This window comes from Neolamprologus brichardi, chromosome 4, assembly GCF_056152115.1.
Source record: "Neolamprologus brichardi isolate AB-2024 chromosome 4, ASM5615211v1, whole genome shotgun sequence".
In the NCBI taxonomy this organism is placed as follows: Eukaryota; Metazoa; Chordata; class Actinopteri; order Cichliformes; family Cichlidae; genus Neolamprologus; species Neolamprologus brichardi.
Window position 1 is genome coordinate 12,995,060 of NC_142107.1, and position 15,839 is coordinate 13,010,898.

General features: G+C 41.2%; 1 protein-coding gene across 4 annotated transcripts in view; it reads left to right on the forward strand.

Moving 5' to 3' along the window:
- Positions 1–13,812, forward strand: part of cyth1a (cytohesin 1a) — a 38,882-nt gene extending 25,070 nt beyond the window's left edge. For 3 of the 4 annotated variants that reach the window (XM_006791397.3, XM_006791396.3, XM_035907932.2), the window contains exons 2-13: positions 1,411–1,493; positions 3,510–3,574; positions 5,060–5,126; positions 5,224–5,342; positions 6,255–6,335; positions 6,573–6,685; positions 7,766–7,914; positions 7,996–8,108; positions 11,618–11,696; positions 11,782–11,850; positions 11,995–12,149; positions 13,034–13,812. In XM_006791397.3, coding sequence (XP_006791460.1) covers positions 1,411–1,493; positions 3,510–3,574; positions 5,060–5,126; positions 5,224–5,342; positions 6,255–6,335; positions 6,573–6,685; positions 7,766–7,914; positions 7,996–8,108; positions 11,618–11,696; positions 11,782–11,850; positions 11,995–12,149; positions 13,034–13,112 — 1,172 coding nt within the window. In that variant the 3' untranslated portion in view covers positions 13,113–13,812. The remainder of the gene's footprint in view (positions 1–1,410; positions 1,494–3,509; positions 3,575–5,059; positions 5,127–5,223; positions 5,343–6,254; positions 6,336–6,572; positions 6,686–7,765; positions 7,915–7,995; positions 8,109–11,617; positions 11,697–11,781; positions 11,851–11,994; positions 12,150–13,033) is intronic. The other variant, XM_035907931.2, reaches the window with a different exon arrangement.
- Positions 13,813–15,839: the final 2,027 nt, after the last annotated feature.

The window sequence follows — 15,839 nt, forward strand, 5'->3', positions numbered from 1 at the left end:
TGTATCTTCTGTCTTTTTTTATGCAAGTATTTAAAGGCAGCTGATTATCAAGCAACACTTTACAGCAGACTTTTGGGCACACACCTTTTTCTTGGAAAAAATTTTAATTATGAGAGAAGCCATTGAAACAATTTGAATAGCAATGTCAACATCAATGTCTTATTTGTTTTATATTGAAATGTCATTATGTGTTGTTTCCCACTGGGAATCCACCTTACGAACAATGCAGATTAATGACATTTACTACTACTACTACACTTTGACTACTTCCCTTACTTCATACCATTAGTTTTTGTTATTTTACATGGTATAGCATACATTTTGTTTATCAAGTAAACAAGTTAATCAATACTTGTTTTTAGAAATTGACTATGTTAAATATATAAATTACACAAACACACAAGATGCAGCTAAGTCATTATTAGCATATTTGTAAGGTTATGCTTGGTCTTAATAGGGCTGCTGACAGAATAACCTGATTGCTTTATTAAGAAACTGTCACTGTTTTTTAAAGAGAAAATGTAAACTTTCTAGTTCAAATGTAAAGCAAATGAAACGCACTGTTTGGAGTGCTGCTGTGCTTACAGTGCTCAGTGTCCACGCATCTAGTTTTCGCTCAAGTGGACAAGCAGGCACGTTGTCCATCAAACAGGCTAATAATAACTAAGGTGTGAGTGACAGGAGGACTGTCAGCACTTTGATACCTGTCACATTTGTGCTTCTTATGCACTGATGCTCAGTGCTGATTGGCTGACCAGACATTTTTTGAAAAAAAAAATTGTAGTTCCACAATAGCTGATTTCCTGTTTGATCCGCATGTGACCGCTGCTGATTAGGTCACTCTGTTGGTGTAGGCGTTTTGAACTCTTTAGTGTTTGTAATGCAAAGGCTTATTTGAGCCATCACTAACACTTTAACAAAGAAGGACTTTTACTGTATTGTCTTACGACTTACGGTAGCCCCTGCAGTTGAAAATGTCTTCTCATAAATCACCACTGGTTTTCATTGTTCCTCATATCATCTTCCACATTCCTTGCTATGTGTGTAATCACTTTTTGGAATGTTAAAGAAATGCTTCAGGGACATTTATTTATAGAAAATGGCAGGGATTGTGCTGCATAGTGGACGTGCACATGGTCATCTATGCATGCTGACAACTTGCCATTATTGTATTGTTTCTTTTCCTTGTGGAGGACTGATGCACATTCATGGCACTTGTATTGTGTCTGTGCAGGCACGTCTGCATGGTATGCCTCTGTCTGCGTACAGCCTTATGTACACCCTTGGATCATGACTTTTCTGTTACTTTAACCCTAGTGGACCATTACCAGCCCTCACACATTGGGACAGTATTTCACTGGTTATTCTAAGTTATTCTAACCCTTCATCTTCTTTCTCATGTGTCTCTAGTGCCGGACGACCTCACTCCAGAGGAGCAGCAGGAGCTGGAAAATATCCGCCGGCGTAAGCAAGAACTGCTGGAGGACATTCAGGTAATCCTAGAGGAGGATATGTAGGCAGACTCTTTTAATGTTAGTAAGGAAATTGGATGTCGTTTTTATTGTTCATTTATTGAAAGTGTTAACATTTTAACATTTTCTTTTATCTGCCAGTTTAGTGTTTTATCTTTCAAGGATAGAAACTCCTTCAGCAGCATTCTTAACTCATGCTTGAAAACCTTGGTATTCAAACAGAGAGAGATTTGCGTTCACTCTGGGGAAATCAGGTGACAAAGAAGGCAAAAAACCTCAATCATCCTGACCATGTGCTGTCATCTGAGTTCAGGAAGTTGTTTTCTGCTCATCACTACCTTATACCCCGAGTGTAGAACAAATGGATACTTTAAAATCTTTCATTCCCTCAGTTATTAGATCATCAAACCTGAACAGGGTTTATTTTAGTCTCATTATTTTCTGGTGTTGTTCGTTTTTAGACTTCTCCTTTTTATTTTTTTGTATTTATTTATTTTTATCCTGATTGTTTGTTGATCTGAACAGTGTTTGTTAAAGACTGTATGTTGTGTGACTAGGTTGAGTGGGTAAGCTGCAAATGAATTTCCCTTCTTGGGGATAAATAAAGTTATCTTAATCTCAATCTGACAAAAACGACTCCACACACAGATAAAAGGTGATTATGTTCTTATGACTGCACGTTTGCAGGAAGCTAGTAGCATATCCCTCCTGATTTACAAGCAGAGCCAGGATTCAAAGCAGCTCTGCTGAATTTCCATAAAGTGGTTTATTTGATTCCTTTCCATGGCCCATGATGATGTTTGTTGGCTTCAAACTTGAGACCAGAGCATAGCTCGTGAATCTAGCTCTATCTGTAGGTCAGTCCTCTCACTCAGTAAGCAGCGATAATAAGCAAATAGCTCACAACAAAGGTGAGAGACTGTCATGCCCTGGAATTAATTATGACGGTGTCCTGAATTCCCAGTGGGCGAATTGGCTTCTGCTGACCCCAGTGGATGTTTGAGGTGTGATCTGTCACCCTTACTTTTATGAGCTTAGGCCACCATCACTGCCCTTCCCCCTCTATGGCTGCCCCGCCGCTGCCCCCATCCTGTCCTCGTCTCTTTTTCGGTGCTCTGCACATTGACCCCTCTCCTCCTCACTGGCTCCCACACTCTCCTCTGCTGGCCCTGCATGTCAAGGCCTCGGCACCACACCCACTCTACTTTCTGTATGAGCACAGCCTTTGTTTGTGCAGACAAGCATCTGAGGAATGTGTTGTGATTGCGCAGGCCTTGAATGGACAGATGTTGTCTTTGTGGTTTCACAGTTGGTAAGTTGGCATTGTGTACAAGAAATATTGCATTGTCACGCATGGTAAAGGAAAAGGCTTGATGATTACTGTTAGTAGGCAAACGAGATCTATATTTGAGTTCTCTTATGCTACTGTCTGTTCTCCCATGCTTTGATCAAGCTGATCGCATCCTCTGCCTTTACTGTGCCAGTCTGGCACCAGCAGGTCTGGCAACTAAATCTGCCTCTGAGACCATTAATCGGTAAAATACCACACAAAATATAATCCTTTTCCATGCTTACTTACTCCATTTGTATTGAGGTTATCCCCTAATGTTCTCCGCCCAGTGAAATTCAGATTGAGAGGATTGTTTGGCTCAGACACATCCTAGCAGGCTTTCTGTGAAATAGGAGCTGCTATCACTTTATAGTTTAAGGAGCATACAGTGTTGCATGTGCAGCATTATCTGAAGAGGCCAAAAAGTGACTTTTCTCCCTTTGTTAAACTGTTTGCTCTGATGTGAGTATTTATGCAACAAAAGGCCACCTGACTTATAGACAAACAATGATTCAGCCTCTCTTTGCACTGTTTAATACCCTCACGTTTGGGGGGGTTGTAATACAAATGCTTTGCATGTTATTTGCATTGGTTATCCCTTTCCACGCCTCTTCGAGGGAAGTTGATGGACATATGTTTAACCTGTTCCTGACTCCCAACAAGGCTAATATATATATATATATATATATTTTTTTTTTCCTTTGCAGCGGCTGAAGAATGAGATAGCAGAAGTTACTAGTGAAATTGAGAACCTGGGTTCCACTGAGGAGAGGTAAGAGAACTGGAGTGACTTTCCTCCCCTGCAAACACATTTCTTTCTCTGTTGTGTCTAAGTTGCTTGCTTTCTATTAACTTTGCAAATGAAGCTGTCAATTATTCATGTTTGATGGCTAAGTTGGGCCTCCCATCTCACCAAATTGGCTATGCTTTTAAAGCCGTTTAAATGTTTCATCAGGCACACCCTCATGATGGGAGGCCTCATTGAATAATGCAGTGGGTGTTCGGGCAGAAGCAGACAATAGGTGGTCTCAGGGGAGGGAGTGCTTGGGTTTGGTCTACTTTAGTGGATAGGGATTCCATCAGCTGCTGAAAATCTCTGAAACACTCTTTCAGTGGTACCTAAAACCCCATTAGGGGTGCTTATGATCAGATATTTCTGTGATCCATTGATTGGAGATGGTACATAGTAGTTAGCGTGTGTTATTGCTCTTCACATGAGTGCTGGACTTTGGCTAACAAAAGCCAAAGGAATGCTAGTGTGAGTGAATCAGTGGGGAGAGGTGGAGATGGAAATGTAACCATGGTGACTGCGGACTCTAGGATTGCACTTTGACCCTGAAATTACTCAAAGCCTGAGAAACCACACATTCCCATATCCATGCTAACCTTTAACAACTGTGTCTGACCAACACCTTGTCATCACAGTTGAGACGTACGGGAAAGCTCCTGACAGACCTTTTTAAAAAGACAGGGACAGAGATCGGTGAATTGAGCAGTAAATTGAGTGTGTTTCAGTTTATCTAAAACTCTGAGCTTCAAATTCTTGTCACTGCTTCATATATACTAGATCTGCAAAATACTGCTTTAGTTGATTATTATTTATTGATCAAGCATTTTTCACCATTTTCTAATATAGGTGATAGAGCCTGACAGATATAGGATTTGTAAGACAGATACTGATATTGACTGATGTATAAATTCAATATATGTATTTTATTCTTTCAAAAATACAAAACGTAGAGATTTCCCTAACATTTGATATGTGCAGCTCTGGGTCCTTATTAACATATTACAATGCAATTTAAATCTAATTTGTTTTGTAGTCATGATTTACTAATTTAAACTCTGCCTGATTCTCCTCAGATCAGTTGATTGTTGTTTTTGCATGTTCCCAGCAGGGACGTTGCAGAGTGCCCTCTAGTGGGCAAGCTGTGCAACATCAGTACTCAGACAGCTGAAGGGTGTTTCACTCTTCTTCTTCTTCTTTACTTCTTTACTTCTTCTTTACTAGTTGATATTTTTTGTATGAGCTGTTATAAATGCTGATAGCAATATATCACCAAATGGCTAAAAATAGTTACCGGCTTCTGATAGATAAGACTGTTGATTGATCAAGAAATAATTAAGAAATAACTGATAATGAAGTAATACCTGTTATGTCCATCATTGTCATTGTGTCACCACATTATCATAGTATAACTATTCTGCATTATGTTCATGTTAGTATTAATAACAACATAAACTCTCTCTTTTAAAGGAAAAATATGCAGAGGAATAAACAGGTGGCTATGGGCCGTAAGAAGTTTAACATGGACCCCAAAAAGGTAGGTAAAAAAAATACTGTGGCTCAATTAGAAATATGATTTGTTTGTTGTGGTTTTCGTAATCAGGATATAACCTGGGGTTCACTTTCTTTCTCAGGGGATCCAGTTTCTGATTGAGAATGACTTACTGAAGAATACCAGCGACGACATTGCTCAATTCCTCTACAAAGGCGAGGGCCTCAACAAAACAGCCATCGGAGATTATCTTGGAGAGAGGTCAGAAAGAAGCTTTTATCCACTCTCTCTCTCTAACTGTCTTCCACTCATGCTGGCCCATTAGTCAGCAACCATACACGTGGTTGATAAAAGTATCAAATAGAGAACACATAGTTTCCTTATTGCTGTATTTCCTCTTGGTCAAGCTCACGCCCATCCTTTCCCAAACACAGGTTATTGGTTCCACATTTAGACCTTCCTCTCAAGACAATGATCGCTACTCTGAAGCCAACATCTGTGCTTGATTATCTTACTCATAAGTAACTTGGTCAATAGACTCACAATTTTGGAATGTGTGTGTTTGAAAGCAATTAAAGATTTCACTCGAGTGAAGAGATCATCCGTGTTAGAGTGAACACATAATACAGGAAATATTGATGGGCTTAATGTACGGTATGCACTGCTCGGGGACTGTAGGGATGGCAGTGTTACAGGCAGGGTGTGGTCTGTAAGGCCATAGCGGGGACTGGAGTGCTGTTGACGTATGCTTTTTGGTTGTTATCAAGCTATCTGGTTCTGTAAGGAGGGGCTGTGGCAGCATGCTAGTCTTAAGACACGATTGGTCATTTGTCCACTTGAGATGGTGTTGAGTGGATATGACTCTGAGCTCCTTAAAGCCTCGCTGTGATCCCAGAGGGCAGATTGTTTTCTGTGAAGGGCATAAAGGTCGGGGATGATGTCATGCTCTAATTTAGATAAGTGAAGAGGGCTGGGAAGTGTGTGTGGTCCGTCATGTGGGGTTTGCTGGGGGTATCCATTGTATCGTCACAACCCCTTGCTTATCAGATTAACAAAACATTTTTTTTTTATCAAACACATACTACCATTTTATTATTTTAAGACTTATTAACAGAATATAATATGGACATATTCACTGACAGGATAATTTACCCTTTTTTTTATCTACCTTAGAGATGATTTCAATATCAAAGTACTCCAAGCCTTTGTGGAGCTTCATGAGTTCACAGACCTCAACCTGGTTCAGGCGTTAAGGTAAGATATCCTCCTAACATCTGTTTCACACGCGGCTGACTCCTCATACTGTTGCTTCCTTGCAGGTTTATGTAAATCACCTGCACTAACATCAGTTTTCACGAACAGCCTCATTTGCAGTTTGTAAGGATGCAGCTGTCAGTTTCAGTCTCGAGGAGGAAAAGAAAAGGAAATAAATAAATTCTTTGACACTTGAAGGAAGTCTGTTGCTCACTGCAGAGTTGTGTCCCTTGACAGACAGTTCCTATGGAGCTTTCGGCTGCCAGGAGAAGCCCAGAAGATCGACCGCATGATGGAAACCTTTGCTCAGCGCTACTGCCATTGCAACCCTGGTGTTTTCCAGTCTACAGGTATAGCCGTCGTGTCTTCCAGCCCAGCTTTTAGTGCTGTCATAAAAACAGAAATAACCATAAATGTTAGAGCAGTGAAACAGAACAAAATGACTTCACTTCATATTTTCTCCTAATAAAATATCTTAATACAGATTTAGATGTTAAACTTGGCCTGTTGAATAGATCATTATCTGTAAATTTCCTCAAATGTCTTCTGTGTTACCCTGATTAAATGGACTGGCTCTTATGTAGTGCCTTTCTACTCTTCTTGAGCACTCAAAGCATTTTATGCAATGTGTCTCATTCATTCATATTTTCAGTTATTTCTGCATATAAGGGCTTTCTATTTAACATTCACAGTATGATAAACAGGAGCAATTTGAGGTTCAGCATCATGCCCAAGGATACTTTGACATGTGGACTAGAGCAGCCAGGGATCGAACCACCCATCTTTCAATAAGTAGATGATTTGCACTACTCCTGAGCCACAGCCACCCCAATTAATCAGTAGTATCTCTTTAAACTCATACCTTTTCATGTTGCGCTGCAATCCAGTGACAGGTCAATGGAAGTCATGTAAAAGCTGGATCATTTAGCAGACACAAAGTCTGTTGTGGTGAACTGTGTCAGGAAGTGTCTGGCTTTTGGGAAATAATGACACTAGCAGACAGACAACTCCATCCTGTATGGATGCTGGTGGATGTAAATAATGCACGGGACTGCCTTAACAGGCTTTTATAAAGTGCTGCTGTTTCAGCCATGTGCTTCGCCTCAATGTCTTTTAGCTTATGCATGTATACACACTCATACATTAGACAGCACATGCAGAAGCATACTTGGCTGCCCACATGCAGTCCTCCTCTCCTGCCCACTCTGCGCCCTAATGAAGCTACATCTGCCTTTTCCCTCCCAGTTTGACTGCAGTCCCCTAAGTGCAGTCCTTTCAGCTCGACTAATTTACATTCATATTTAAACGCAACATTAAACACCCACACCATTTTTATGGTAAACGGCAACCTTTCACTGCCTTTCAAACCTCACCCCCTCTCATAGTGCGATCCCACTTTTGTTTTGTTTGGGTTTTTTTTTTTCTTACAGACACATGCTACATTCTGTCATTCGCCATCATCATGCTAAACACCAGCCTCCACAATCCAAATGTAAAGGACAAGCCGACCGTGGAACGGTTTATCTCCATGAACAGAGGCATAAATGATGGAGGTGACTTGCCTGAAGATCTGCTCAGGGTGGGTAGCCCTTCCCAAACTTTGTTTCCTGAAATCGCCCTTCTTTCCTTAATCTCACACATTCTTTACTCTTTGTTTTAGAATTTGTATGAGAGCATCAAGAACGAGCCTTTCAAAATACCAGAGGATGACGGAAATGACCTCACACACACTTTCTTCAACCCGGACAGAGAGGGCTGGCTGCTAAAACTGGGTGAGTGTGTACACAGCTACACGAGAACACAGAGAGGCTATTTTCACCCTCATGACTGCTCCCATAGATGACTTTGTTGTGTCATTAAAGCTGCACATATTTTTGCATAACCCGATAACCAGTGTCTCCCCTGATGTAAATAGCCTCTGAGTGTGCGTGCGTGTGGGTGCGTGTTAAAGGTTACTGTGAGCACACGCGAATGGCTAGAGACACGTCTCCCCGCTTTAATGTATTATAAATGTGGTCTTGAGATCAGACCATCACATGTGGAGACCTTTGAATTATTTACGATGATGCATATGCACACACTGACATGCACACAAATACTGCGTTTCAAAACTTGTAAATCAAGTCAACACACACGCATAAAACACACTCTGGAGTTCAGACATTTTCAGGAAGCTGTTCTCATTTTCTGTGCATTTTATAACTGAATTTGATATTTGAGATGTGTAGATTGTCCCAATCTGAAAAGGTTAGTGACATTTCTATGGCCTCTTTGTCCCTCATGTGTAAATCAACTGTATAGTTTGACATAAGCAAAGAAATAACCTGTATCATTAGAAACGTTTACAGGATGGTAACGAACCTTTCAGTGGTCACATTCAAATCGCTCCTGGATGCCAATTCTTCATCTTCTGTTTCCTCTGACATATCTCTCTCTGTTGTATAAATTCACAAAAGAATGCATGAATGTATAGAGTGAAGACCTTCAGTCACTGTGAATCTTTACAACAGAGAAAAAGGAGTCAGAAATCATCTCTTTCCACTTACTCCTAAATGGCAGATTTCAGTAAAATAATCAGGGTGGAAGGTCAAAAAATTACCTGATATAATAAGGTGAGAACCCAGTGAGGGATATATTTCATGTAGTGCTTCACAGTAGCTTTCTTAAGTCCACATAGACTAGATCGCCCTCTTGTGGATTGGCTTGATATCAGCAGATGGGAAAGTTTGCTGATGGCAAAAGCTGTGAAGCAGTGCATTGAAGCCTCACTGCGACCAGATTAAAAGGACTGTGGTGCTATATTTCTTTATCATTTAATTTGATTATTTTTTTCTTTTCCTCTTCGTTTGTTTGTTTGTTCCCATGATTTTGGCTGTTGTCTTTCCTCAGGAGGTATGTACACCTGCTCTTCCCCAACGCTAGTCCATCTCTCAGCTCTCAGGTGCTTTCGGTGGCCTGCCATGCTTTCGTTCTCTTCCTCGTTTATTACATTCATACAGAGTTATTTTGTGTGTAGATTTTTTTTTTTGTCTCCCCATTGACTCATTTGAACTTCAGATGTTTGTTTGTTTGTCTGTTCAGTCTCTCATGGAGCTGGTGGTTTTGTCCATGCTCTTTTATCTTTGTCGGGCAGTCGCCAGGTGCATTTGTCACCCTGTGGACTCGACTCGGGGAGCTACTGCTTTGTGACCACACTACTGAGCAATTTGGCCTTTTTTTTTCTCTCTTTGCACTGTGGTGGTCACTCTCTTTGATCTCCCGTTTTTTGGAAGCTGCATTATACCTTTTTTCCATACAGCGAGCGCAACAAAGGACTTAGCTTTGAAAAATTGATCATGAACCAGTGTACACATTGGAAGCTGTTGTTTGCTCTCTGATTGAATGGAAAGGGAATACTGCACCTTTTCATCAATGCAGCTTTCCTTATCTTCTTGTATAATTCCTACACGTCGATCTGAAGGTTAACATTGTGGCTGAGGTTGGTGTGGTGCTGGACCGGACTGGACCAAGCTGTGGGAAGATGGCATGGACAGAGGAGTGTGCTGAAAGGAGCCAGACATTGTTTTAATGATAAATTTATATATTGGTGTTAGTGGTGCATGTTTTCTTTAAATGACAAAAAAGGGGTAACTAAATTCAACTTGGGGTTTGTTAATCATCAATTGCTAATTGATCGGAATGAGAAAAATCATCTTCAAATAAACAATCACCTCATAACCTCCTCTCGTCCAGCCTCTCACAGTCCCATCTTGCATGGGTGACTCACTCCACTCAGCCCCACTCGGGCCTTGCACCATCCACACGCCTCTCTGCAACAATCTGCTGGGACGTCCCGCCTCGTCCCAGACATTCTTGCACAGGAGGCAGTGAACTCTTTATTTTTCTCAGAGTGACAGGAACTGACACGGCCATCAGACCAATCGCAACTTTTAGCCAACCCAATCAACTTTTAAGCCCGTCAGCTGTGTGATTCTGCCATCGCGTCTGTGCTCTCTGTCGGTCTGCTTTTGTCTTCTTTTTTTTTTTTGCTGTTGCAACATGCTGACGAGTCAAGGTGCGGCGAGGAGCCCTATATCTCCATTTCCGTCTGCCAGTTCAGGCGTGTCGACAATTTCTGTAGCTACTAAACGTAGACTGAAGTGTTGTGCCTGTCATGATGTCTGTAATATGATGGGATATCATATACAGCGTGTCTGCTGCTATATGATAATACAAGTGTGTTCTACATGTCTATAGAAACATCTTCAAACCCTTGCTTTTGGTAAATGGGTTTCAAAATGCAGCTTTTTACTAACATTGGTGGTGGGAAAACCTAGTCTAGACTTGGCTTAGTAGGCTTATGACTGTCATCGTTAGAAGGACCCCTCCCCAATAACTAAATACTGTTTCTATATAGATGCAAAATTGCTTAACCAAGCCCAAACAGGATATTTAAGATTGAAATGCCTGTGGAGAGACTAAGCATAACTTCAGGCACTGAGCTTCCTGCCTCTCTCTTCGTTGGCATCCTATCCTCCCAGAGTGTGGCTGCCATCTGGTACTGCGATCATGTTTCCCCTCACAGGAAGCAGGGTGACAAAGGGGGTAAGAGTTCAGCTAGAGATCAACAAGAGCAGAGTCAAGTAATGAGCCCCTGCTGCACTTTAAAATGAAGAAGATAACTTAATCCACAGTCCCTCCCCACTTTCTATGTTCAGCCCTTATATATGGATTTGGCAGCTTTCTAACTGTTGCCCAGTAACATAAGTGGTTCATCAAGCTTAGTGAATGCAGAGCATATAGATCTGTATGCTCCCTATTGATTCTGGCTCTCTAGCCCTCTGAGTAAAATGGTCTTGAGCCAAGAGAGGAGATGCCAGTTTTTTCACTCATGTCAAAATATGATTGAAAAGTAGCAAACAGCTTTCAAATCAATCCTCAGATGTAAACTCTGGGTAGTTTTTATATGCATTTATCACCTATAAGGAGTTTCTTTATCATATGAACAGTATATCAGACTGGAAAATGGCAATCAGGCCCATAAATCAACAAATACAAGCAAAATGATAAAACAGTTATTATAGCTACAAATGGAGTGGTGATGGGGAGCACATGGCATGGACGTGGATTAGGGTGGATTGTGGGGTTCCTTAGGTAAAGGAAGTCCTCTGGAGCCGTCATCTGTCTGTCTGCTCATACATCTGTCTGCCTGTCTGCTGCTTGACACGGTGCTTTGGTGCTTGTTTCTCTTTCCATATCGCTTTCTCTTGCTGAGCGTTTCTGATGCTTGCTGTTTGCTCAACAGGGGGACGAGTTAAAACTTGGAAGAGGAGGTGGTTCATCCTCACAGACAACTGTCTGTACTACTTCGAGTACACCACAGTGAGTACAGTTGTTTCTCTGTTAGAGTTCCCTCCTTTGCTGTTGCCGCTCCTTCGCGCAGTGCTCTCATTTTATATTTGTGCAGGACAAAGAGCCAAGAGGAATCATCCCACTGGAGAACCTGAGTATCAAGGAGGTGGAGGACAAGAAGCCTGTACGTACAGCTCCCTCTAGTGGTTCATCTGTGGATTACCCACAGTTAGAGACTCAAAATAGCATTTTTGATCAACAGTTATTTTTAAAATAGTTATTTTTGTGGCATTGTCATTTCTAACTTAAATCATCATCACTTCTGTAGAACTGCTTTGAGCTTTTCATACCTGACAGCAAGGACCAGGTGATAAAGGCATGCAAGACTGAGGCTGACGGACGGGTCGTGGAGGGCAACCACACCTTCTACCGCATCTCAGCCCCCACAGCTGAGGAGAAAGAAGAGTGGATGAAAAGCATCAAGTAATTTATATGTTTTTAATTACTTTACCTCTTTTGAGGTAGCTTAATTTCAGTGATGGCAGTGAATGTCACCACCCTAAAACATGAGTTTTTGACTCTTTCTCCCCTTAAAGTCAACATTTGATCTCCTGAATGATACATTTTGACAACTCAGTTTATTTAAGGTTTAGGGTTTTTCCAAGAGTAGTCCTAGTAAGCTGTATAGGCAGAAAACACCCTCACTAACTTCTGATTGAAACTCATTTATTTGGAGTCTGCAGTCCTTAAATATGACAGAAACTGCTCTCTTCAGAAAATAGAATTCCATTCCCAATATGTGCTGGCATGACGTCAGGGCAGCATGAGTACGAGAAATTTTTAATTTTTTTTTGCCGATGCCCGTGATGCTGCCCCAGGCAACCCATGTCGCCCATATCAAAAACCGCTACTGGGTGGATTATTTTCTGCTGATATCTGCGAAAGCCATGCAAAGCAATGAAACGGCTTTTTAAAGCTGCTAAATCTGAACATATTTGTGTAAAATCTTTGTTCGTTTTTCACATTTCTTTTAATTCTCCCAAAATACTTTGTTTTCAGAGGCACATATTTTTCTAAACAGACTTAGATTTCTTGTCCTCGCTCTTCCAAAAGTACAGAACAGTATATTGAGTCTGATTATGCTGACTAGCTCCTCTAAATGAATGAATTTAACAGAAGAATAATTTTGCCTTCCAAATGACTTTAATTAGACTCATCCTAAGAATGTTTTTTTTCCAGACAAAAAAGAGAAAAATTAGACTTTCTTGCACAGCTGAGCCGTGTCTAACATTAGTGTTTCATGAGTGCGTCAGTTTGCACATTTTATGAAATTTTGCTGACATTTTTCTCTGCTTCTGCACCCACAGAGCTGCCATTAGCAGGGACCCCTTTTACGAGATGCTGGCAGCCAGGAAGAAGAAGGTGTCATCCATGAAGAGACATTAGGGGCACTCGGCTCTCCGGACGTTGCATTTGACAGAATAAGGGGCGCGGGGTCTGTTTGCCCTTCCTGGGCCATTGCAGAGGTCATGACCGAGGTCTGCCTCTGACCTCCCCAAGGCTTTTCTCTAGGATACACAACAGGTCTGACTTTTGGACTCTGCAGGCCAGAAAACAAAAAACAGGAAAGCATGCTGGGTTTTTAGATAAGAGTCTGGGCTGAGCGCCTCCTCTAACCTCCTGTCTGAATGTGTTGCTTTCTCTCTCAGCTTTGTATGTGCTCTCTGTCTATGAGACCGGAAGGGAGTGTTACTGTGCAACTCAGAGTCCCTTTTGAAGACGCGTTAAAACAACACAGTTCTCATATACACTGCATACATACGCAACATCACAACAAGCATACTTTCATGGAGTCCTCCCCCGTCGCACACATTGTTTTAACTCAGCAGGTCTGACCGAGTGTGGCACCCCAACCAGAATATTCCTCACTGTGTGGAAGAAAAGCGAAGATCTTTTCTGACGTGCTTTAATATGTTTTGGTAATACGTGTCTATTTTTACAGCTTTTACTGTCAAGTCCTCTCGAGCCTTTTGTTGTTTGCTTTTGTAGAATAAAATGTTGTTGAGATAGAAGCTGTAAAGGGGCTGCTATGAGAGGGAGGGAGGGTTATAATTTGCCAACTGTTAGTGATTTTTTTCTTTGTTTTCTTTTTTCTATTAAAAAAAAAAAAACTTTTAAAAAAAAAGGGAGAAAAAAAAGTTGCCACTCAGGAGATTGCTACCATGTTCAGAGACTTTACAGGGCGGGTTGACTTGGATCATGTAAACAACTCAAGAGATGCATTCAAAGGAACGAAAGGCACGACGGAGGCCCGGGCTGAGCTGTGTTTGTATGTGAAACTGCAGAGAAGGCGTCTGCTTGTCTGGGAGGGGATGCATCCCGGGGATTATGGGCCTGTCTATCGCTTTGGGCTTTCGAGGTCTGAGGATTGGGGGGGGGGGGAAAAAGCAAAAAGTGGGCCCATTTCCCCCCCCCCCCCCTCTTTGTCTCATTTCGACTCTAAAACCAAATCATTATATTCCCGTATCATGCAAAAGTCATTGAAATGTCAGAAAACTTACTTTACTGCTGCACAGTGCCTGGTGCTCTAGATGAAATGTGATGAGAAATGCTGCTGGTTAGCAAAAGTAATTTAGATATATATTTTTCTTCCTTTGTTCCACTCATCCCACCTGTCACGCTTCTTTAGAGGTTTGCTTTTACTGTTATAATTAAACAACTTTTTCAGCACAGCCTCATTCATCGTTATGTTTAAGACACACTGTAGTTTATGAATATTGCTTTAAAGGAGCAGAAATAAAAGTTTGTATTATAGAAACAGTCCGATCCCTGTCTTAGTCCCTGTCTCAGGATCCAGTGTTCCAGGTGAAACAATACTGAAGAATGTACTGTGGTGAACCAAAATATATATATTTATAGATATATATATGTAGAGAGAAAGGGCAGAATGGCTGATTAGCGATGCACCAAAAAAGCAAAAAATAGTTTTGAGGGTACAGTTAAACAAATAGGGTCTGATTTGTACACCAAGCCATCATCTCGACTGCTCCACGGTTGTCTCTTATCTCATCTGTGCCTGCTGTCCCTAATCCCACCCCCAGCCGTCCTGTTTCCTGGTCTCCTCCTCTCCTCTCTGCTCTTCCCGGCGCACTACTCCTAGAGGATTAAGCAAAAATGCAAAACAATCATAATTCTAGACAGTATTGGTTTATTTATCAAAGTTGTACATATTTAAATGTATAGTGGGTATTGTGTTTCTAATTTTGTTTATTTCTTTTGCCATTTTCCTTTGGCACTCTGTTAGAATGACTGAGTTAAGGTTTCTATCAATGCCATTTAACCGAGCTGTAATAAAGACAGAATTGTCACAATGCTGACTGTTGTGTTCTGTTTCGTTTAAATAGAGCACTGAAGCATATCATAGTTTTAACATGACACCACCAGGTGGCAGTATGTGATAAGAATCACTGGCCATTGTGCTGCAAAGACAGGCCGCGCTATTTTTCCGTTGCAAATGGTTTATTGTGCACTTTTATGCTGCTAATTAATGCACTTTTCCCAAATCGATGCCTAAATTAAATTATGGTTTAAATGTTGCCAGTCAGCCACATATATGGCTGTGACTATAACTTCCACTTGAGGGCAGCCTTGAATTTGAATCATGCCCTCTCTGTCCTGAACACACAAGTCTCAAAGAACATTTGCCCTTATAAAATCCACCCTCCCCTTCTGTTACTGTTTAAAACCAGGCCTTATTTACCCTTATAACATTTCATATCTTTTCACGGGCTTGATTTCAAAGTATTTATGGCAGAAATGTCAGGACAGCAGGGAAAGGTCGATATTCACAAGTGAATATGTATCATATTAAATGATGCCTGGAAAGGCAAATCAATAGAAATGACTTTCTCAATGGAGCAGGCATGCAGGAACCAGCAGGATGTAACTGTTGGGATACAGTGCAAAGGGAGAACATCTGGGGTCACAAAGGCTAAGATGCAGCTGGATTTGTGTTTTATTTCGATGCCGTGTGTCATAGTGTCATGGGAAAGAACTGGCTGAAAAGTGATTGTTTCTTATTATTAATGACTTTGTAAAGCAGTAAATGATAGGAAGCAAAAAGTCACAATCCTGTTACTTCTGTGGGGGGGAAAAACACCATCTTTGATGAAT